The 26,223-nt window shown below is 41.9% G+C and overlaps 1 protein-coding gene across 2 annotated transcripts in view; it reads right to left on the bottom strand.

Moving 5' to 3' along the window:
• Positions 1-851: 851 nt before the first annotated feature.
• rab3b (RAB3B, member RAS oncogene family) overlaps positions 852-26,223 on the bottom strand; it is a 93,321-nt gene continuing 67,949 nt past the window's right edge. For both annotated transcript variants that reach the window (XM_034179308.1, XM_034179307.1), the window contains one exon: positions 852-1,207. In XM_034179308.1, the coding sequence (XP_034035199.1) occupies positions 1,023-1,207 (185 nt within the window). In that variant the 3' untranslated portion in view covers positions 852-1,022. The remainder of the gene's footprint in view (positions 1,208-26,223) is intronic.

Here is a 26,223-nt window from a genome sequence, read left to right as displayed (position 1 = left end):
GCTGAGGTGGTTCAGGTATCTGGTAAAGACCTCCTGGGTGCCTCCCTAGGGAGGTATTCCAGGCACATCCAGCTGGGAGGAGACCCTGGGGAAGACCCAGGAGTAGGTGCTGAAATTATAGCTCCACACTGGCCTGGGAACACCTCGGGATCCCTCCAGTCAGAGGTGGTCAATGTGACACGGAAAGGGAAGTCTGGGGTCCCCTGCTGACTTGATCCCGGATAAGCGGTTGAAGACGAGTGAGTGATGATTGACTCGTGGTAGTTAGAATATGCAGTCACATGCTAGTTAGCATATACAGTCACGTGCTAGTTAGCGTTATGTGCTAACGTATTGACACTAGCATTAGCATATGCTGTCAAATGTTGACTGCTATCACTAGCATATGGTCCCATGTGTTGATGGTTAGCATTAGTATATGTGGTCATGTGTTGACTGTTAGCATTTACATAAGCTGTCATGTGTTGATGGTTAGCATTAGCATACATGGTCATGTGTTGACTGTTAGCATTAGTGCATGCAGTCATGTGTTATATTTGGATATGCTGTCATGTGTTGATGGTTAGCATTAGCGTACGTGCCCATGTGTTGACGGTTAGCATTAGCATATGTGCTCATGTGTTGACGGTTAGCATTAGCATATGCATTCATGATATTGACGTTGAATTAGCGTAGTGGGTACCATCACCTGCTAATAGTTTATTGTTTTGTGAAGCACTTTGCGATTTAAATTGGACTGAGCGGGTTCTCAGAGTTTTGTGTGAATGCGGCCGTCGCGGTGAGCAGCATACTGACGACAGTGTTTTCTCGCTGTACCTTTTAAACGTGTTGGAGTGCTGCCGCTCTGTTCTCTCCGTCTCTGTAATGGCTGACCTTTGACTCTAGGGGGCAGTGTTGGGATTATTCTAGATGTTGTTTTTCACAGAAACTGCAGTTGCCATGGCGACTGCTCACAAACATGGACTGAAGCAGAGAAAGTGTGTTCAGGAATGTTACTGTTTGCTTTTTCTTTGTCTGGACAATCAGCAGCACCGCTGAGGGAGCTGAACGGGTTTGTCCGTCAGTCTGGTGGTCTTGGAGCCCGGAGCCGCCGGCACCTCCACGTCCACACGCTCCGACATCTTCACGCAGATGATGTCCACCAACCGCTCGAACACCTGGCGCACGTTTATGTTCTCCTTGGCGCTCGCTTCATAGTACTCAAAGCCTGTGGATGGAAAACAAACACAACAGAATAAGAAACCAAAAGGTCTCTATTGCCCTCTAGTGGCCATTTACAGCACAGCTCAATAACCCAGTCAGCCCCCCCCAGACGAGGGTTTGGGTTAGGGTTATTGCGGCTCTGTGTAAGCCATCAGAATGGTGTGCTGCTGAAATGATGGAGATTGATACGAGATCATCTACGCTGCCATCATCCAAACACATGTTCCAAAAATCCAACTCGGACCAAAAAAATACTGCACGGGTCCTTGAATCAGATACACACCTGTGGCACATCGGCCTTCTGCAACTTATACAAAATCGGATCGAAACTCTGATACAAACTCAGACTTAAACTCGGACACAAACTCAGACACAAACTCTGATACAAACAGACTTAAACTCAGACACAAACTCGGATCCAAATTCAGACACAAACTGATACAAACTCAGACTTTAATGTGGACACAAACGCGGATCCAAATTCAGATACAAACTCTGACACTAACTCAGACAGTAACTCAGACATAAACTGGGTACAAACTCGGATACAAACTCTGATACAAACTCAGACTTAAACTCGGACACAAACTCGGATCCAAATTCAGATACAAACTCTGACACTAACTCAGACAGTAACTCAGACATAAACTGGGTACAAACTCGGATACAAACTCTGATACAAACAGAGACTTAAACTCGGACACAAACTCAGACACAAACTCTGATACAAACAGACTTAAACTCAGACACAAACGCGGATCCAAATTCAGATACAAACTCTGACACTAACTCAGACAGTAACTCAGACATAAACTGGGTACAAACTCGGATACAAACTCTGATACAAACTCAGACTTAAACTCGGACACAAACTCGGATCCAAATTCAGATACAAACTCTGACACTAACTCAGACAGTAACTCAGACATAAACTGGGTACAAACTCGGATACAAACTCTGATACAAACTCAGACTTAAACTCGGACACAAACTCAGACACAAACTCTGATACAAACAGACTTAAACTCAGACACAAACGCGGATCCAAATTCAGATACAAACTCTGACACTAACTCAGACAGTAACTCAGACATAAACTGGGTACAAACTCGGATACAAACTCTGATACAAACTCAGACTTAAACTCGGACACAAACTCGGATCCAAATTCAGATGGAAACTCTGACACTAACTCTGACACAAACTCTGACACAAACTCGGAAATAAACACGGGTACAAAGCCGGACGCTAACTTGGGGGGAGGTGATGGTCTAGTGGTTACGGCATTGGGCTTGAGACCAGAAGATTCTCGGTTCAAATCCCAGCCTTCCTGGAAAATCACCAAGGGCCCTTCCCTTGGGCAAGGTCTTTAATCCCCTCGTTGCTCCCGGTGTGTACCGAGCGCCTTGTATGGCAGCACCCTGACATCAGGGTGAGGCATTATTTGTAAAGCGCTTTGAGCATCTGATGCAGATGGAAAAGCGTGATATAAATGCAGTCCATTTACCATTTAGTGTGGACATCCTGTGTCCAGGTGCATTATGGGTAATCTAAGTACATTCACGACAGAAGAAATGCATTTGAGATGTTCTGATCAGGCTCCACGAGGACAACAGCATTAAACTCTTTGTATATTGTGCCTAAAACTCTTGTGAATATATTCTCTGGGTTTATAGACATTGTTATTGTGTTGTTTTATGTATAAATGCCAGACGAAGCTCAGGTTGCTTCTCCAAAAGCTGAAAAGTCTGTTAAATTGTGATTCAGGCCGTGTGATATAACCGGTGTCAAAATGCATAGAACACTGCCATGTACTGGCGACTGGTTATATCACAGTGTTGTCAACCGCAGGATTTAAAAATTATCTGTAGGTTTCCAAAACCTGAAAGACCCCACACGTGGAGATAAAAACAATCATAGATCTGACAGGTTTAGTTCTACAGTGTGTGATGTCAGACACACGGTAAAAACAACACACACAAACAGATTTCACATACGAACATTCCCAGGTCAAACACCTCGCTTTCTGATTGGCTGCTGTCAGGGCATGAGTTGATCTGCGGCAGGGTTTTGGTTAGTTTTTATCTAATTGGTTGTTTTCTTTTCTTTTAATTATGTTTTTGGTTGACTTTTCCTTGTGTTGGGTTTTGTGGCTCTCTGGGATGTGGGTGTGTCTCTCTCTCGCTCTCTCTCTCTCTCTCCCTCTCTCTATCTCTTTCTCGCCCTGACCACGCCCTCTTTCTGGTGCCTTCTGCGCACACCTGTCTCTTTGCCACTCATTATCTGAAGATACATATTGCTCATGTTGCTCTGCTTCTTCGCCAGATTGATAGGTCCTGAGCCTTCATTCCCGCCTCTGATTCCTGTGTCCATTGTCCTGCCTGCTTTAGCTAATTACTGACCTCCAGCCTGTTCTCTCCGACCTTGTTTAAGCCTAATGTCTATGGTACTTTTGCTGTGTTTTTTGGACTGCCTCTCCGTGTACCGACGTGTGCTCTTCACCTCACTAAAGTTTTGCTCAAACCCTAACTGCCTACCTGAGTCTTGCATTTGTCTACAGACAAAACACCCTGTCAGCTGCATGTCACATTTAGCTCCTCACGTCCTTCTTAATCAATCAATCAATCAATTTTTTTATATAGCGCCAAATCACAACAAACAGTTGCCCCAAGGCGCTTTATATTGTAAGGCAAAATCCATACAATAATTATGTAAAACCCCAACGGTCAAAACGACCCCCTGTGAGCAAGCACTTGGCTACAGTGGGAAGGAAAAACTCCCTTTTAACAGGAAGAAACCTCCAGCAGAACCAGGCTCAGGGAGGGGCAGTCTTCTGCTGGGACTGGTTGGGGCTGAGGGAGAGAACCAGGAAAAAGATATGCTGTGGAGGGGAGCAGAGATCGATCACTAATGATTAAATGCAGAGTGGTGCATACAGAGCAAAAAGAGAAAGAAACAGTGCATCATGGGAACCCCCCAGCAGTCTACGTCTATAGCAGCATAACTAAGGGATGGTTTAGGGTCACCTGATCCAGCCCTAACTATAAGCTTTAGCAAAAAGGAAAGTTTTAAGCCTAATCTTAAAAGTAGAGAGGGTGTCTGTCTCCCTGATCTGAATTGGGAGCTGGTTCCACAGGAGAGGAGCCTGAAAGCTGAAGGCTCTGCCTCCCATTCTACTCTTACAAACCCTAGGAACTACAAGTAAGCCTGCAGTCTGAGAGCGAAGCGCTCTATTGGGGTGATATGGTACTACGAGGTCCCTAAGATAAGATGGGACCTGATTATTCAAAACCTTATAAGTAAGAAGAAGAATTTTAAATTCTATTCTAGAATTAACAGGAAGTCAATGACGAGAGGCCAATATGGGTGAGATATGCTCTCTCCTTCTAGTCCCCGTCAGTACTCTAGCTGCAGCATTTTGAATTAACTGAAGGCTTTTTAGGGAACTTTTAGGACAACCTGATAATAATGAATTACAATAGTCCAGCCTAAAGGAAATAAATGCATGAATTAGTTTTTCAGCATCACTCTGAGACAAGACCTTTCTGATTTTAGAGATATTGCGTAAATGCAAAAAAGCAGTCCTACATATTTGTTTAATATGCGCTTTGAATGACATATCCTGATCAAAAATCAAAAATGACTCCAAAATTTCTCACAGTATTACTAGAGGTCAGGGTAATGCCATCCACAGTAAGGATCTGGTTAGACACCATGTTTCTAAGATTTGTGGGGCCAAGTACAATAACTTCAGTTTTATCTGAGTTTAAAAGCAGGAAACTAGAGGTCATCCATGTCTTTATGTCTGTAAGACAATCCTGCAGTTTAGCTAATTGGTGTGTGTCCTCTGGCTTCATGGATAGATAAAGCTGGGTATCATCTGCGTAACAATGAAAATTTAAGCAATACCGTCTAATAATACTGCCTAAGGGAAGCATGTATAAAGTGAATAAAATTGGTCCTAGCACAGAACCTTGTGGAACTCCATAATTAACTTTAGTCTGTGAAGAAGATTCCCCATTTACATGAACAAATTGTAATCTATTAGACAAATATGATTCAAACCACCGCAGCGCAGTGCCTTTAATACCTATGGCATGCTCTAATCTCTGTAATAAAATTTTATGGTCAACAGTATCAAAAGCAGCACTGAGGTCTAACAGAACAAGCACAGAGATGAGTCCACTGTCCGAGGCCATAAGAAGATCATTGTAACCTTCACTAATGCTGTTTCTGTACTATGATGAATTCTAAAACCTGACTGAAACTCTTCAAATAGACCATTCCTCTGCAGATGATCAGTTAGCTGTTTTACAACTACCCTTTCAAGAATTTTTGAGAGAAAAGGAAGGTTGGAGATTGGCCTACAATTAGCTAAGATAGCTGGGTCAAGTGATGGCTTTTTAAGTAATGGTTTAATTACTGCCACCTTAAAAGCCTGTGGTACATAGCCAACTAACAAAGATAGATTGATCATATTTAAGATCGAAGCATTAAATAATGGTAGGGCTTCCTTGAGCAGCCTGGTAGGAATGGGGTCTAATAAACATGTTGATGGTTTGGATGAAGTAACTAATGAAAATAACTCAGACAGAACAATCGGAGAGAAAGAGTCTAACCAAATACCGGCATCACTGAAAGCAGCCAAAGATAACGATACGTCTTTGGGATGGTTATGAGTAATTTTTTCTCTAATAGTTAAAATTTTGTTAGCAAAGAAAGTCATGAAGTCATTACTAGTTAAAGTTAATGGAATACTCAGCTCAATAGAGCTCTGACTCTTTGTCAGCCTGGCTACAGTGCTGAAAAGAAACCTGGGGTTGTTCTTATTTTCTTCAATTAGTGATGAGTAGAAAGATGTCCTAGCTTTACGGAGGGCTTTTTTATAGAGCAACAGACTCTTTTTCCAGGCTAAGTGAAGATCTTCTAAATTAGTGAGACGCCATTTCCTCTCCAACTTACGGGTTATCTGCTTTAAGCTACGAGTTTGTGAGTTATACCACGGAGTCAGGCACTTCTGATTTAAAGCTCTCTTTTTTAGAGGAGCTACAGCATCCAAAGTTGTCTTCAATGAGGATGTAAAACTATTGACGAGATACTCTATCTCACTTCAATCAATCAATCAATTTTTTTATATAGCGCCAAATCACAACAAACAGTTGCCCCAAGGCGCTTTATATTGTAAGGCAAGGCCATACAATAATTATGTAAAACCCCAACGGTCAAACGACCCCCTGTGAGCAAGCACTTGGCTACAGTGGGAAGGAAAAACTCCCTTTTAACAGGAAGAAACCTCCAGCAGAACCAGGCTCAGGGAGGGGCAGTCTTCTGCTGGGACTGGTTGGGGCTGAGGGAGAGAACCAGGAAAAAGACATGCTGTGGAGGGGAGCAGAGATGGATCACTAATGATTAAATGCAGTGTGGTGCATACAGAGCAAAAAGAGAAATAAACAGTGCATCATGGGAACCCCCCAGCAGTCTACGTCTATAGCAGCATAACTAAGGGATGGTTCAGGGTCACCTGATCCAGCCCTAACTATAAGCTTTAGCAAAAAGGAAAGTTTTAAGCCTAATCTTAAAAGTAGAGAGGGTGTCTGTCTCCCTGATCTGAATTGGGAGCTGGTTCCACAGGAGAGGAGCCTGAAAGCTGAAGGCTCTGCCTCCCATTCTACTCTTACAAACCCTAGGAACTACAAGTAAGCCTGCAGTCTGAGAGCGAAGCGCTCTATTGGGGTGATATGGTACTACGAGGTCCCTAAGATAAGATGGGACCTGATTATTCAAAACCTTATAAGTAAGAAGAAGAATTTTAAATTCTATTCTAGAATTAACAGGAAGCCAATGAAGAGAGGCCAATATGGGTGAGATATGCTCTCTCCTTCTAGTCCCCGTCAGCACTCTAGCTGCAGCATTTTGAATTAACTGAAGGCTTTTTAGGGAACTTTTAGGACAACCTGATAATAATGAATTACAATAGTCCAGCCTAGAGGAAATAAATGCATGAATTAGTTTTTCAGCATCACTCTGAGACAAGACCTTTCTAATTTTAGAGATATTGCGTAAATGCAAAAAAGCAGTCCTACATATTTGTTTAATATGCGCTTTGAATGACATATCCTGATCAAAAATGACTCCAAGATTTCTCACAGTATTACTAGAGGTCAGGGTAATGCCATCCAGAGTAAGGATCTGGTTAGACACCATGTTTCTAAGATTTGTGGGGCCAAGTACAATAACTTCAGTTTTATCTGAGTTTAAAAGCAGGAAATTAGAGGTCATCCATGTCTTTATGTCTGTAAGACAATCCTGCAGTTTAGCTAATTGGTGTGTGTCCTCTGGCTTCATGGATAGATAAAGCTGGGTATCATCTGCGTAACAATGAAAATTTAAGCAATACCGTCTAATAATACTGCCTAAGGGAAGCATATATAAAGTGAATAAAATTGGTCCTAGCACAGAACCTTGTGGAACTCCATAATTAACTTTAGTCTGTGAAGAAGATTCCCCATTTACATGAACAAATTGTAATCTATTAGACAAATATGATTCAAACCACCGCAGCGCAGTGCCTTTAATACCTATGGCATGCTCTAATCTCTGTAATAAAATTTTTACAGAGATTAGGTAGCTACTCTGCACTGTGTTGGTATATGGCATTAGAGAACATAAAGAAGGAATCATATCCTTAAACCTAGTTACAGCGCTTTCTGAAAGACTTCTAGTGTAATGAAACTTATTCCCCACTGCTGGGTAGTCCATCAGAGTAAATGTAAATGTTATTAAGAAATGATCAGACAGAAGGGAGTTTTCAGGGAATACTGTTAAGTCTTCTATTTCCATACCATAAGTCAGAACAAGATCTAAGATATGATTAAAGTGGTGGGTGGACTCATTTACTTTTTGAGCAAAGCCGATAGAGTCTAATAATAGATTAAATGCAGTGTTGAGGCTGTCATTCTCAGCATCTGTGTGGATGTTAAAATCGCCCACTATAATTATCTTATCTGAGCTAAGCACTAAGTCAGACAAAAGGTCTGAAAATTCACAGAGAAACTCACAGTAACGACCAGGTGGACGATAGATAATAACAAATAAAACTGGTTTTTGGGACTTCCAATTTGGATGGACAAGACTAAGAGACAAGCTTTCAAATGAATTAAAGCTCTGTCTAGGTTTTTGATTAATTAATAAGCTGGAATGGAAGATTGCTGCTAATCCTCCGCCCCGGCCCGTGCTACGAGCATTCTGACAGTTAGTGTGACTCGGGGGTGTTGACTCATTTAAACTAACATATTCATCCTGCTGTAACCAAGTTTCTGTTAGGCAGAATAAATCAATATGTTGATCAATTATTATATCATTTACCAACAGGGACTTAGAAGAGAGAGACCTAATGTTTAATAGACCACATTTAACTGTTTTAGTCTGTGGTGCAGTTGAAGGTGCTATATTATTTTTTCTTTTTGAATTTTTATGCTTAAATAGATTTTTGCTGGTTATTGGTAGTCTGGGAGCAGGCACCGTCTCTACGGGGATGGGGTAATGAGGGGATGGCAGGGGGAGAGAAGCTGCAGAGAGGTGTGTAAGACTACAACTCTGCTTCCTGGTCCCAACCCTGGATAGTCACGGTTTGGAGGATTTAAGAAAATTGGCCAGATTTCTAGAAATGAGAGCTGCTCCATCCAAAGTGGGATGGATGCCGTCTCTCCTAACAAGACCAGGTTTTCCCCAGAAGCTTTGCCAATTATCTATGAAGCCCACCTCATTTTTTGGACACCACTCAGACAGCCAGCAATTCAAGGAGAACATGCGGCTAAACATGTCACTCCCGGTCTGATTGGGGAGGGGCCCAGAGAAAACTACAGACCACACACTACAGACTTAACACACCACACTCGGCAGGAATATCTGATAAGATTAAATTTAGCATCATCATGATTGTCAGGGCGTCCTTAAGATTGTCAGAAGGGGAAGATTGGGTCCGATATCGGCCTAATTATCTCGCCATGTGAACCAGGCTTGATGTTATGACGCCTCACAGAGCAACTGAATGATCTGTTATAACACCGCACCGAGCCGCTAACCGATAGAATGTTATGACGCCTCATGGAGCGACTGATTGATCTGTTATGACATCGCACCGAGCCGCTAACCGATAGAATGTTATGACGCCTCATGGAGCGACTGATTGATCTGTTATGACATCGCACCAAGCCGCTAACAGATCAGATGTTATGATGCCTCACAGAGTGACTGATTGATCTGTTATGAAGAATGTTATGACGCCTCATGGAGCGACTGATTGATCTGTTATGACATCGCACCAAGCCGCTAACAGATCAGATGTTATGATGCCTCACAGAGTGACTGATTGATCTGTTATGACATCACACCGAGCCACTAACAGATCAGATGTTATGATGCCTCACAGAGTGACTGATTGATCTGTTATGACATCGCACCGAGCCGCTAACCGATAGAATGTTATGACGCCTCATGGAGCGACTGATTGATCTGTTATGACATCGCACCGAGCCGCTAACCGATCAGATGTTATGATGCCTCACGGAGTGACTGATTGATCTGTTATGACATCGCACCAAGCCGCTAACAGATCAGATGTTATGATGCCTCACAGAGTGACTGATTGATCTGTTATGACATCACACCGAGCCGCTAACAGATCAGATGTTATGATGCCTCACGGAGTGACTGATTGATCTGTTATAACACCGCACCGAGCCGCTAACGGATAGAATGTTATGACGCATCACGGAGCGACTGATTGATCTGTTATGACATCGCACCGAGCCGCTAACTGATAGAATGTTATGACGCATCACGGAGCGACTGATTGATCTGTTATAACACCGCACCGAGCCGCTAACCGATAGAATGTTATGACGCCTCATGGAGCGACTGATTGATCTGTTATGACATCGCACCGAGCCGCTAACAGATCAGATGTTATGACGCATCACGGAGCGACTGATTGATCTGTTATAACACCGCACCGAGCCGCTAACCGATAGAATGTTATGACGCCTCATGGAGCGACTGATTGATCTGTTATAACATCGCACCGAGCCGCTAACTGAAAGAATGTTATGACGCCTCATGGAGCGACTGATTGATCTGTTATAACATCGCACCGAGCCGCTAACCGATAGAATGTTATGACGCCTCATGGAGCGACTGATTGATCTGATATGACATCACACCGAGCCGCTAACAGATCAGATGTTATGACGCCTCACGGAGCGACTGATTAATCTGTTATAACATCGCACCGAGCCGCTAACTGAAAGAATGTTATGACGCCTCATGGAGCGACTGATTGATCTGTTATAACATCGCACCGAGCCGCTAACTGAAAGAATGTTATGACGCCTCATGGAGCGACTGATTGATCTGTTATAACATCGCACCGAGCCGCTAACTGAAAGAATGTTATGACGCCTCATGGAGCGACTGATTGATCTGATATGACATCACACCGAGCCGCTAACAGATCAGATGTTATGACGCCTCATGGAGCGACTGATTGATCTGATATGACATCACACCGAGCCGCTAACAGATCAGATGTTATGACGCCTCACGGAGCGACTGATTAATCTGTTATAACACCGCACCGAGCCGCTAACTGAAAGAATGTTATGACGCCTCATGGAGCGACTGATTGATCTGTTATAACATCGCACCGAGCCGCTAACTGAAAGAATGTTATGACGCCTCATGGAGCGACTGATTGATCTGATATGACATCACACCGAGCCGCTAACAGATCAGATGTTATGACGCCTCATGGAGCGACTGATTGATCTGATATGACATCACACCGAGCCGCTAACAGATCAGATGTTATGACGCCTCACGGAGCGACTGATTAATCTGTTATAACATCGCACCGAGCCGCTAACCGATAGAATGTTATGACGCCTCATGGAGCGACTGATTGATCTGATATGACATCACACCGAGCCGCTAACAGATCAGATGTTATGACGCCTCACGGAGCGACTGATTAATCTGTTATAACACCGCACCGAGCCGCTAACTGAAAGAATGTTATGACGCCTCATGGAGCGACTGATTGATCTGTTATAACATCGCACCGAGCCGCTAACAGATCAGATGTTATGACGCCTCATGGAGCGACTGATTGATCTGTTATGACATCACACCGAGCCGCTAACAGATCAGATGTTATGATGCCTCACGGAGTGACTGACTGATCTGTTATAACACCGCACCGAGCCGCTAACAGATCAGATGTTATGATGCCTCACGGAGTGACTGATTGATCTGATATAACACCGCACCGAGCCACTAACAGATCAGATGTTATGATGCCTCACGGAGTGACTGATTGATCTGTTATAACATCGCACCGAGCCGCTAACTGAAAGAATGTTATGACGCCTCATGGAGCGACTGATTGATCTGTTATGACATCGCACTGAGCCGCTAACCGATCAAGATGTTATGACACCTCACAGAGCGACTGATTGATGCGTTATGACACCGCACCGAACATGTTTTCACTATTATTTGATTTCTTTGTGCGACTGACATCGTTATTCAAGCATTCAAAAGGCAATTCCTATTGCCACAGAACTCCAACCGCACACGAGAAAGTTTTTTGACAGTTCTTGTTATTGAAAGAAACCTTAGAAACCAGATAGAATTGTGATGTCATCACGCGTGTGCTTAGGCACTGTCTCACGGGATCTTCAAAATTTCATTCTTTTTTTAATATACAAATGAGAAAAATTACATATTTTACAAAAGCACATTTATTTGTAAACACCAACATGTTACACTGATTCACTTGTGTTGGTTTTTACATAGAATGAATGAATCAACCAATCAGTATGAGTGGAGGCTTAGTTTACCCATAATCCCTTTGGTGTGTTACTGTTCAAATCTTCAGAATTAGTGCATTATTTTAAAATGGACAGATATGTGTTATATGTCACTTTGTACATTTTAAGAGTTTACATTAATGTAGTTATTCTATCTGGAATAATTTTATTTTTAAAGCAAAACCATAATTCAGTCCTGCTTTCCATTTCAAGACCTCTGCCTCATCGAGGGACCACTGTATCCTGTCAGGGTAAATGACGCTTTCCTACAGCAGGGGGCAGCGTGCACAAAGACAGAAGCGCTGCTCATTGGCTGTTTGGTTTTTTGATCACATTTGGTTCTGTTAGAAGCTTTAACGGTGTTTAAACTCAAAATCAGATTCTTAGTAGCTGAGAGCATATTTGACACTAAATTGAAAGGTTATCGGTTATCTGCAGCTTCCAATAACTTTTTACACAGTTTATCAGTTTCGTGTTAAAAAAGATAACTTTTAAGTTAGCTAATTACCAGTTATCGAAGCTAACTTTTTGGTTAGCTGTGCATACATGTCAACCTATACGGATTGTCCGTAAATTATATGGATTTTTCCGAGTTTCAGAGTTATACGGACAAACAAATAAATTCTTATGGATATTCAGGGTTTTCTGTTGTAAATTAATTTTTTTACTGTTGTTTTTCTTAACTCCGCGGACTTTCGGACAGCTGTCCACCATCTTTGTACTCCTCATAGAAGCTGTGTGATAACGTGTGCAATGTGAGCGTCCAATAGGAATTGGTTCACCGTCACATGGTTTTCCAATATCCAATCGTAGGGCAGAGCAGTCTCAGATGGTAGGGCCAAAGATTGTTAGGAACAGTGATCTGTTACTCTGTGAGTTCTTGTTTCTGTAAAAACAGAACAGCTGTGTAACACTATATTTACGGGAAATATATTAAGTTTGTACAAAATACCTACAATGTTCTTGTAGACACTGAATTTATTGACAGCAAGCAATTTTACTGTGGAGCAAGAGGATTTAACTGTGGAGGACTTCCACCATAAAAGAGCCCATGGAGATCCCAGTTATGTGATACCGGTATGTGGTTGTGTGTACTGTAATAAAACTGATTTTCATGCGATTTAGGAGGTTATAAGGATTTTATGTTGATTTTATGGATTTTATCACATGGTTATACAGGTGGACCTTCAAAGAGGTCGACATGTATGGCTGTGCCCACCACTGGCTGGATCCAAACTCGGCCACAAACTCGGCCACAAACTCTGATACAAACTCTGACACAAACTCGGCCACAAACTCGGACACAAACTCGGACACAAACTCGGACACAAACTCTGGTACAAACTCGGACACAAACTCTGATACAAACTGATACTCAGATAAAACTCTGATACAAACTCGGATACAAATTCAGATCCAAACTCGGACGCAAAGTTGGACACAAACTCTGATACAAACTGATACTCAGATAAACTCTGATACAATCTCAGATACAAACTCAGAGACAAACTCAGATATAAAGCCGGGTACAAAGCCGGATCCAAACTCAGATCCAAACTCAGACAAAAACTCAGATATAAAGCCGGGTACAAAGCCGGATCCAAACTCAGATCCAAACTCAGTCATAAACTCTGATCCAAACTCAGACACAAACTCTGATCCAAACTCGGACACAAACTCTGATCCAAACTCAGACACAAACTCTGATCCAAACTCAGACACAAACTCTGATCCAAACTCGGACACAAACTCTGATCCAAACTCTGATCCAAACTCAGACACAAACTCAGACACAAACTCAGACACAAACTCTGATCAAACTCAGACACAAACTCAGACACAAACTCAGACACAAACTCTGATCAAACTCAGACACAAACTCTGATCAAACTCAGACACAAACTCGGACACAAACTCGGACACAAACTCTGATACAAACTGATACTCAGATAAAACTCTGATACAAACTCGGATACAAATTCAGATCCAAACTCGGACGCAAAGTTGGACACAAACTCTGATACAAACTGATACTCAGATAAACTCTGATACAATCTCAGATACAAACTCAGAGACAAACTCAGATATAAAGCCGGGTACAAAGCCGGATCCAAACTCAGATCCAAACTCAGACAAAAACTCAGATATAAAGCCGGGTACAAAGCCGGATCCAAACTCAGATCCAAACTCAGTCATAAACTCTGATCCAAACTCAGACACAAACTCTGATCCAAACTCGGACACAAACTCTGATCCAAACTCAGACACAAACTCTGATCCAAACTCAGACACAAACTCTGATCCAAACTCAGACACAAACTCTGATCCAAACTCGGACACAAACTCAGAGACAAACTCAGACACAAAGTCTGATCAAACTCAGACACAAAGTCTGATCAAACTCAGACACAAAGTCTGATCAAACTCAGACACAAACTCTGATCAAACTCAGACACAAACTCAGACACAGACTCTGATCCAAACTCAGACACAGACTCTGATCCAAACTCAGACACAGACTCTGATCCAAACTCAGACACAGACTCTGATCCAAACTCAGACACAAACTCTGATCCAAACTCAGACACAAACTCAGACACAAACTCTGATCCAAACTCTGATCCAAACTCTGATCCAAACTCTGATCCAAACTCAGACCCAAACTCTGATCCAAACTCAGACACAAACTCTGATACAAACTCTGATCCAAACTCAGACACAAACTCTGATCCAAACTCTGATCCAAACTCAGACACAAACTCTGATACAAACTCTGATCCAAACTCAGACACAAACTCTGATCCAAACTCTGATACAAACTCTGATCCAAACTCTGATCCAAACTCAGACACAAACTCTGATACAAACTCAGACACAAACTCTGATACAAACTCAGACACAAACTCTGATACAAACTCTGATCCAAACTCAGACACAAACTCTGATCCAAACTCAGACACAAACTCTGATCCAAACTCGGACACAAACTCTGACCCAAACTCGGACACAAACTCTGATCCAAACTCAGACACAAACTCTGATCCAAACTCAGACACAAACTCTGATCCAAACTCGGACACAAACTCAGAGACAAACTCAGACACAAAGTCTGATCAAACTCAGACACAAAGTCTGATCAAACTCAGACACAAACTCTGATCAAACTCAGACACAAACTCTGATCAAACTCAGACACAAACTCTGATCAAACTCAGACACAAACTCTGATCAAACTCAGACACAAACTCAGACACAGACTCTGATCCAAACTCAGACACAAACTCTGATCCAAACTCAGACACAAACTCTGATCAAACTCAGACACAAACTCTGATCAAACTCAGACACAAACTCAGACACAGACTCTGATCCAAACTCAGACACAAACTCTGATCCAAACTCAGACACAAACTCAGACACAAACTCTGATCCAAACTCTGATCCAAACTCAGACCCAAACTCTGATCCAAACTCAGACACAAACTCTGATACAAACTCTGATCCAAACTCAGACACAAACTCTGATCCAAACTCTGATCCAAACTCAGACACAAACTCTGATACAAACTCTGATCCAAACTCAGACACAAACTCTGGTCCAAACTCTGATCCAAACTCTGATACAAACTCTGATCCAAACTCTGATCCAAACTCAGACACAAACTCTGATACAAACTCTGATCCAAACTCAGACACAAACTCTGATACAAACTCTGATCCAAACTCAGACACAAACTCTGATCCAAACTCAGACACAAACTCTGATCCAAACTCAGACACAAACTCTGACCCAAACTCGGACACAAACTCTGATCCAAACTCAGACACAAACTCTGATCCAAACTCGGACACAAACTCTGATCCAAACTCGGACACAAACTCTGATCCAAACTCGGACACAAACTCAGAGACAAACTCAGACACAAAGTCTGATCAAACTCAGACACAAAGTCTGATCAAACTCAGACACAAACTCTGATCAAACTCAGACACAAACTCTGATCAAACTCAGACACAAACTCTGATCAAACTCAGACACAAACTCTGATCAAACTCAGACACAAACTCAGACACAGACTCTGATCCAAACTCAGACACAAACTCTGATCCAAACTCAGACACAAACTCTGATCAAACTCAGACACAAACTCTGATCAAACTCAGACACAAACTCTGATCAAACTCAGACACAAACTCAGACACAGACTCTGATCCAAACTCAGACACAAACTCTGATCCAAACTCAGACACAGACACTGATCCAAACTCAGACACAAACTCTGATCCAAACTCAGACACAAACTCAGACACAAACTCTGATCCAAACTCTGATCCAAACTCAGACCCAAACTCTGATCCAAACTCAGACACAAACTCTGATCCAAACTCAGACACAAACTCTGATACAAACTCTGATCCAAACTCAGACACAAACTCTGATCCAAACTATGATCCAAACTCAGACACAAACTCTGATACAAACTCTGATCCAAACTCAGACACAAACTCTGATCCAAACTCTGATCCAAACTCTGATACAAACTCTGATCCAAACTCTGATACAAACTCGGACACAAACTCTGATCCAAACTCGGACACAAACTCTGATCCAAAACCAGACACAGACTCTGATCTAAACTCGGACACAGACTCTGATACAAACTCTGATCCAAACTCAGACACAAACTCTGATCCAAACTCAGACACAAACTCTGATACAAACTCAGACACAAACTCTGATACAAACTATGATCCAAACTCTGATCCAAACTCAGATCCAAACTCTGATCCAAACTATGATCCAAACACAGACACAAACTCTGATCCAAACTCAGACACAAACTCTGATCCAAACTCAGACACAAACTCTGATACAAACTCTGATCCAAACTCAGACACAAACTCTGATACAAACTCTGATCCAAACTCAGACACAAACTCTGATCCAAACTCTGATCCAAACTCTGATCCAAACTCAGACACAAACTCTGATACAAACTCTGATCCAAACTCACACAAACTCAGACACAAACTCTGATCCAAACTCGGACACAAACTCTGATCCAAACTCAGACACAAACTCTGATCAAACTCTGATCCAAACTCAGACACAAACTCAGACACAAACTCTGATCAAACTCTGATCCAAACTCGGACACAAACTCTGATCCAAAACCGGACACAAACTCTGATCTAAACTCGGACACAGACTCTGATACAAACTCTGATCCAAACTCAGACACAAACTCTGATACAAACTCTGATCCAAACTCAGACACAAACTCTGATACAAACTATAATCCAAACTATGATCCAAACTCAGATCCAAGCTCAGATCCAAACTCTGATCCAAACACAGACACAAACTCTGATCCAAACTCAGACACAAACTCTGATCCAAACTCAGACACAAACTCTGATCCAAACTCAGACACAACTCTGATCCAAACTCTGATCCAAACTCAGACACAAACTCTGATACAAACTATGATCCAAATTCAGACACAAACTCTGATACAAACTATGATCCAAACTATGATCCAAACTCAGACACAAACTCTGATACAAACTCTGATCCAAACTCAGACACAAACTCTGATACAAACTCTGATCCAAACTCAGACACAAACTCTGATCCAAACTCGGACACAAACTCTGATCCAAACTCGGACACAAACTCTGATCCAAACTCAGACACAAACTCAGACACAAACTCTGATCCAAACTCAGACACAAACTCAGACACAAACTCTGATCAAACTCTGATCCAAACTCGGACACAAACTCTGATCCAAAACCCGACACAAACTCTGATCTAAACTCGGACACAGACTCTGATACAAACTCTGATCCAAACTCAGACACAAACTCTGATCCAAACTCAGACACAAACTCTGATCCAAACTCAGACACAAACTCTGATCCAAACTCTGATCCAAACTCTGATCCAAACTCAGACACAAACTCAGACACAAACTCTGATCCAAACTCAGACACAAACTCTGATCAAACTCTGATCCAAACTCAGACACAAACTCTGATCCAAACTCTGATCCAAACTCAGACACAAACTCTGATCCAAACTCTGATCCAAACTCTGATCCAAACTCAGACACAAACTCAGACACAAACTCTGATCCAAACTCAGACACAAACTCTGATCCAAACTCAGACACAAACTCAGACACAAACTCTGATCCAAACTCAGACACAAACTCTGATCCAAACTCAGACACAAACTCTGATCAAACTCTGATCCAAACTCAGACACAAACTCTGATCCAAACTCTGATCCAAACTCAGACACAAACTCTGATTAAACTCTGATCCAAACTCGGACACAAACTCTGATCCAAACTCGGACACAAACTCTGATCAAACTCTGATCCAAACTCGGACAGAAACTCTGATCCAAAACCGGACACAAACTCTGATCTAAACTCGGACACAGACTCTGATACAAACTCTGATCCAAACTCAGACACAAACTCTGATACAAACTATGATCCAAACTATGATCCAAACTCAGATCCAAACTCAGATCCAAACTATGATCCAAACACAGACACAAACTCTGATCCAAACTCGGACACAAACTCTGATCCAAACTCGGACACAAACTCTGATCCAAACTCAGACACAAACTCTGATCAAACTCTGATCCAAACTCAGACACAAACTCAGACACAAACTCTGATCAAACTCTGATCCAAACTCAGACACAAACTCTGATCCAAAACCGGACACAAACTCTGATCTAAACTCGGACACAGACTCTGATACAAACTCTGATCCAAACTCAGACACAAACTCTGATACAAACCCTGATCCAAACTCAGACACAAACTCTGATACAAACTATGATACAAACTATGATCCAAACTCAGATCCAAACTCTGATCCAAACTATGATCCAAACACAGACACAAACTCTGATCCAAACTCAGACACAAACTCTGATCCAAACTCTGATCCAAACTCAGACACAAACTCTGATCCAAACTCAGACACAAACTCTGATCCAAACTCAGACACAAACTCTGATACAAACTCTGATCCAAACTCAGACACAAACTCTGATACAAACTCAGACACAAACTCTGATCCAAACTCTGATCCAAACTTAGACACAAACTCTGATACAAACTCAGATACAAACTCTGATGCAAACTAGGACACAAACTCTGATCCAAACTCAGACACAAACTCAGACACAAACTCTGATCAAACTCTGATCCAAACTCAGACACAAACTCTGATCAAACTCTGATCCAAACTCAGACACAAACTCTGATCCAAACTCTGATCCAAACTCAGACACAAACTCTGATTAAACTCTGATCCAAACTCGGACACAAACTCTGATCCAAACTCGGACACAAACTCTGATGCAAACTCGGACACAAACTCTGATCAAACTCTGATCCAAACTCAGACACAAACTCTGATCAAACTCTGATCCAAACTCGGACAGAAACTCTGATCCAAAACCGGACACAAACTCTGATCTAAACTCGGACACAGACTCTGATACAAACTCTGATCCAAACTCAGACACAAACTTTGATACAAACTATGATCCAAACTATGATCCAAACTCAGATCCAAACTCTGATCCAAACTATGATCCAAACACAGACACAAACTCTGATCCAAACTCGGACACAAACTCTGATCCAAACTCGGACACAAACTCTGATCAAACTCTGATCCAAACTCAGACACAAACTCAGACACAAACTCTGATCAAACTCTGATCCAAACTCGGACACAAACTCTGATCCAAAACCGGACACAAACTCTGATCTAAACTCGGACACAGACTCTGATACAAACTCTGATCCAAACTCAGACACAAACTCTGATACAAACTCTGATACAAACTCAGACACAAACTATGATCCAAACTATGATCCAAACTCAGATCCAAACTCAGATCCAAACTCAGATCCAAACTCTCATGCATTTATTTCCTCTAGGCTGGACTATTGTAATTCATTATTATCAGGTTGTCCTAAAAGTTCCCTAAAAAGCCTTCAGTTGGTTCAGAATGCTGCAGCTAGAGTACTGATGGGGACTAGCAGGAGAGAGCATATCTCACCCGTGTTGGCCTCTCTTCATTGGCTTCCTGTTAATTCTAGAATAGAATTTAAAATTCTTCTTCTTACTTATAAGGTTTTGAATAATCAGGTCACATCTTATCTTAGGGACCTCATAGTACCATATTACCCCATTAGAGCGCTTCGCTCTCAGACTGCAGGCTTACTTGTAGTTCCTAGGGTTTGTAAGAGTAGAATGGGAGGCAGAGCCTTCAGCTTTCAGGCTCCTCTCCTGTGGAACCAGCTCCCAATTCAGATCAGGGAGACAGATACCCTCTCTACTTTTAAGATTAGGCTTAAAACTTTCCTTTTCGCTAAGGCTTATAGTTAGGGCTGGATCGGGTGACCCTGGACCATCCCTTGGTTATGCTGCTTTAGACGTAGATTGTGGGGGGTTCCCATGATGCACTGTTTCTTTCTCTTTTTGCTCCGTATGCATCACTCTGCATTTAATCATTAGTGATCGATCTCTGCCCCCCTTCACGGCATGTCTTTTTCCTGGTTTTTTCCCTCAGCCCCAACCAGTCTCAGCAGAAGACTGCCCCTCCCTGAGCCTGGTTCTGCTGGAGCTTTCTTCCTGTTAAAAGGGAGTTTTTCCTTCCCACTGTTGCCAAGTGCTTGCTCATAGGGGGTCGTTTTGACCGTTGGGGTTTTTTATAATTATTGTATGGCCTTGCCTTACAATATGGAGCGCATTGGGGCAACTGTTTGTTGTGATTTGGCGCTATATAAGAAAAAAGTTGATTGATTGATTGATCCAAACTCAGACACAAACTCAGACACAAACTCTGATCCAAACTCAGACACAAACTCTGATCCAAACTCAGACACAAACTCTGATCCAAACTCAGACACAACTCTGATCCAAACTCTGATCCAAACTCTGATCCAAACTCAGACACAAACTCTGATACAAACTATGATCCAAATTCAGACACAAACTCTGATACAAACTATGATCCAAACTATGATCCAAACTCAGACACAAACTATGATCCAAACTCTGATCCAAACTCAGACACAAACTCTGATCCAAACTCAGACACAAACTCTGATCCAAACTCAGACACAAACTCTGATACAAACTCTGATCCAAACTCAGACACAAACTCTGATACAAACTCAGACACAAACTCTGATCCAAACTCTGATCCAAACTTAGACACAAACTCTGATACAAACTAGGACACAAACTCTGATCCAAACTCAGACACAAACTCTGATCCAAACTCAGACACAAACTCTGATCCAAACTCTGATCCAAATTCTGACACAAACTCTGATCCAAACTCTGATCCAAACTCTGATCCAAACTCTGATCCAAACTCAGACACAAACACTGATCCAAACTCGGACACAAACTCTGATCCAAACTCGGACACAAACTCTGATCGAAACTCAGACACAAACTCAGACACAAACTCTGATCAAACTCTGATCCAAACTCAGACACAAACTCTGATCCAAACTCAGACACAAACTCTGATACAAACTCTGATCCAAACTCAGACACAAACTCTGATACAAACTATAATCCAAACTATGATCCAAACTCAGATCCAAACTCTGATCCAAACTATGATCCAAACACAGACACAAACTCTGATCCAAACTCAGACACAACTCTGATCAAACTCTGATCCAAACTCAGACACAAACTCTGATCAAACTCTGATCCAAACTCGGACAGAAACTCTGATCCAAAACCGGACACAAACTCTGATCTAAACTCGGACACAGACTCTGATACAAACTCTGATCCAAACTCAGACACAAACTTTGATACAAACTATGATCCAAACTATGATCCAAACTCAGATCCAAACTCTGATCCAAACTATGATCCAAACACAGACACAAACTCTGATCCAAACTCGGACACAAACTCTGATCCAAACTCTGATCCAAACTCAGACACAAACTCTGATTAAACTCTGATCCAAACTCGGACACAAACTCTGATCCAAACTCGGACACAAACTCTGATGCAAACTCGGACACAAACTCTGATCAAACTCTGATCCAAACTCAGACACAAACTCTGATCAAACTCTGATCCAAACTCGGACAGAAACTCTGATCCAAAACCGGACACAAACTCTGATCTAAACTCGGACACAGACTCTGATACAAACTCTGATCCAAACTCAGACACAAACTTTGATACAAACTATGATCCAAACTATGATCCAAACTCAGATCCAAACTCTGATCCAAACTATGATCCAAACACAGACACAAACTCTGATCCAAACTCGGACACAAACTCTGATCCAAACTCGGACACAAACTCTGATCAAACTCTGATCCAAACTCAGACACAAACTCAGACACAAACTCTGATCAAACTCTGATCCAAACTCGGACACAAACTCTGATCCAAAACCGGACACAAACTCTGATCTAAACTCGGACACAGACTCTGATACAAACTCTGATCCAAACTCAGACACAAACTCTGATACAAACTCTGATACAAACTCAGACACAAACTCTGATACAAACTATGATCCAAACTCAGATCCAAACTCAGATCCAAACTCAGATCCAAACTCTCATGCATTTATTTCCTCTAGGCTGGACTATTGTAATTCATTATTATCAGGTTGTCCTAAAAGTTCCCTAAAAAGCCTTCAGTTGGTTCAGAATGCTGCAGCTAGAGTACTGATGGGGACTAGCAGGAGAGAGCATATCTCACCCGTGTTGGCCTCTCTTCATTGGCTTCCTGTTAATTCTAGAATAGAATTTAAAATTCTTCTTCTTACTTATAAGGTTTTGAATAATCAGGTCACATCTTATCTTAGGGACCTCATAGTACCATATTACCCCATTAGAGAGCTTCGCTCTCAGACTGCAGGCTTACTTGTAGTTCCTAGGGTTTGTAAGAGTAGAATGGGAGGCAGAGCCTTCAGCTTTCAGGCTCCTCTCCTGTGGAACCAGCTCCCAATTCAGATCAGGGAGACAGATACCCTCTCTACTTTTAAGATTAGGCTTAAAACTTTCCTTTTCGCTAAGGCTTATAGTTAGGGCTGGATCGGGTGACCCTGGACCATCCCTTGGTTATGCTGCTTTAGACGTAGATTGTGGGGGGTTCCCATGATGCACTGTTTCTTTCTCTTTTTGCTCCGTATGCATCACTCTGCATTTAGTCATTAGTGATCGATCTCTGCCCCCCTTCACGGCATGTCTTTTTCCTGGTTTTTTCCCTCAGCCCCAACCAGTCTCAGCAGAAGACTGCCCCTCCCTGAGCCTGGTTCTGCTGGAGCTTTCTTCCTGTTAAAAGGGAGTTTTTCCTTCCCACTGTTGCCAAGTGCTTGCTCATAGGGGGTCGTTTTGACCGTTGGGGTTTTTTATAATTATTGTATGGCCTTGCCTTACAATATGGAGCGCATTGGGGCAACTGTTTGTTGTGATTTGGCGCTATATAAGAAAAAAGTTGATTGATTGATTGATCCAAACTCAGACACAAACTCAGACACAAACTCTGATCCAAACTCAGACACAAACTCTGATCCAAACTCAGACACAAACTCTGATCCAAACTCAGACACAAACTCTGATCCAAACTCAGACACAACTCTGATCCAAACTCTGATCCAAACTCTGATCCAAACTCAGACACAAACTCTGATACAAACTATGATCCAAATTCAGACACAAACTCTGATACAAACTATGATCCAAACTATGATCCAAACTCAGACACAAACTATGATCCAAACTCTGATCCAAACTCAGACACAAACTCTGATCCAAACTCAGACACAAACTCTGATCCAAACTCAGACACAAACTCTGATACAAACTCTGATCCAAACTCAGACACAAACTCTGATACAAACTCAGACACAAACTCTGATCCAAACTCTGATCCAAACTCTGATCCAAACTCAGACACAAACTCAGATACAAACTCTGATGCAAACTAGGACACAAACTCTGATCCAAACTCAGACACAAACTCTGATCCAAACTCAGACACAAACTCTGATCCAAACTCAGACACAAACTCTGATCCAAACTCTGATCCAAATTCTGACACAAACTCTGATCCAAACTCTGATCCAAACTCTGATCCAAACTCTGATCCAAACTCTGATCCAAACTCAGACACAAACTCTGATCCAAACTCTGATCCAAACTCAGACACAAACACTGATCCAAACTCGGACACAAACTCTGATCCAAACTCGGACACAAACTCTGATCCAAACTCAGACACAAACTCAGACACAAACTCTGATCAAACTCTGATCCAAACTCAGACACAAACTCTGATCCAAACTCAGACACAAACTCTGATACAAACTCTGATCCAAACTCAGACACAAACTCTGATACAAACTATAATCCAAACTATGATCCAAACTCAGATCCAAACTCTGATCCAAACTATGATCCAAACACAGACACAAACTCTGATCCAAACTCAGACACAACTCTGATCCAAACTCAGACACAACTCTGATCCAAACTCTGATCCAAACTCAGACACAAACTCTGATACAAACTATGATCCAAATTCAGACACAAACTCTGATACAAACTATGATCCAAACTATGATCCAAACTCAGACACAAACTCTGATACAAACTCTGATCCAAACTCAGACACAAACTCTGATCCAAACTCAGACACAAACTCTGATCCAAACTCAGACACAAACTCTGATCCAAACTCAGACACAAACTCTGATCCAAACTCGGACACAAACTCTGATCCAAACTCAGACACAAACTCTGATCAAACTCTGATCCAAACTCAGACACAAACTCGGACACAAACTCGGACACAAACTCTGATCCAAAACCGGACACAAACTCTGATCTAAACTCAGACACAGACTCTGATACAAACTCTGATCCAAACTCAGACACAAACTCTGATACAAACCCTGATCCAAACTCAGACACAAAGTCTGATACAAACTATGATCCAAACTATGATCCAAACTCAGATCCAAACTCTGATCCAAACTATGATTCAAACTCTGATCCAAACTCAGACACAAACTCTGATCCAAACTCTGATCCAAACTCAGACACAAACTCTGATCCAAACTCAGACACAAACTCTGATCCAAACTCAGACACAAACTCTGATACAAACTCTGATCCAAACTCAGACACAAACTCTGATACAAACTCAGACACAAACTCTGATCCAAACTTAGACACAAACTCTGATACAAACTCAGATACAAACTCTGACACAAACTCTGATCCAAACTCAGACACAAACTCTGATCCAAACTCAGACACAAACTCTGATCCAAACTCTGATCCAAATTCTGACACAAACTCTGATCCAAACTCAGACACAAACTCTGATCCAAACTCAGACACAAACTCTGATCCAAACTCAGACACAAACTCAGACACAAACTCTGATCAAACTCTGATCCAAACTCAGACACAAACTCTGATCAAACTCTGATCCAAACTCAGACACAAACTCAGACACAAACTCAGACACAAACTGTGATCCAAACTCTGACACAAACTCTGATCCAAACTCTGATCCAAACTCTGATCCAAACTCTGATCCAAACTCTGATCCAAACTCTGATCCAAACTCTGATCCAAACTCTGATCCAAACTCAGACACAAACTCTGATCCAAACTCTGATCCAAACTCAGACACAAACACTGATCCAAACTCGGACACAAACTCTGATCCAAACTCGGACACAAACTCTGATCCAAACTCAGACACAAACTCAGACACAAACTCTGATCAAACTCTGATCCAAACTCAGACACAAACTCTGATCCAAACTCAGACACAAACTCTGATACAAACTCAGACACAAACTCTGATACAAACTATAATCCAAACTATGATCCAAACTCAGATCCAAACTCAGATCCAAACTCTGATCCAAACTATGATCCAAACACAGACACAAACTCTGATCCAAACTCTGATCCAAACTCTGATCCAAACTCTGATCCAAACTCTGATCCAAACTCAGACACAAACTCTGATCCAAACTCAGACACAAACTCTGATCCAAACTCAGACACAACTCTGATCCAAACTCTGATCCAAA

This window comes from Thalassophryne amazonica, chromosome 10, assembly GCF_902500255.1.
Source record: "Thalassophryne amazonica chromosome 10, fThaAma1.1, whole genome shotgun sequence".
Classification (NCBI taxonomy): domain Eukaryota; kingdom Metazoa; phylum Chordata; class Actinopteri; order Batrachoidiformes; family Batrachoididae; genus Thalassophryne; species Thalassophryne amazonica.
Note: the sequence above shows the minus strand (reverse complement) of the source record. Positions and strands in the feature narration are given on the sequence as shown.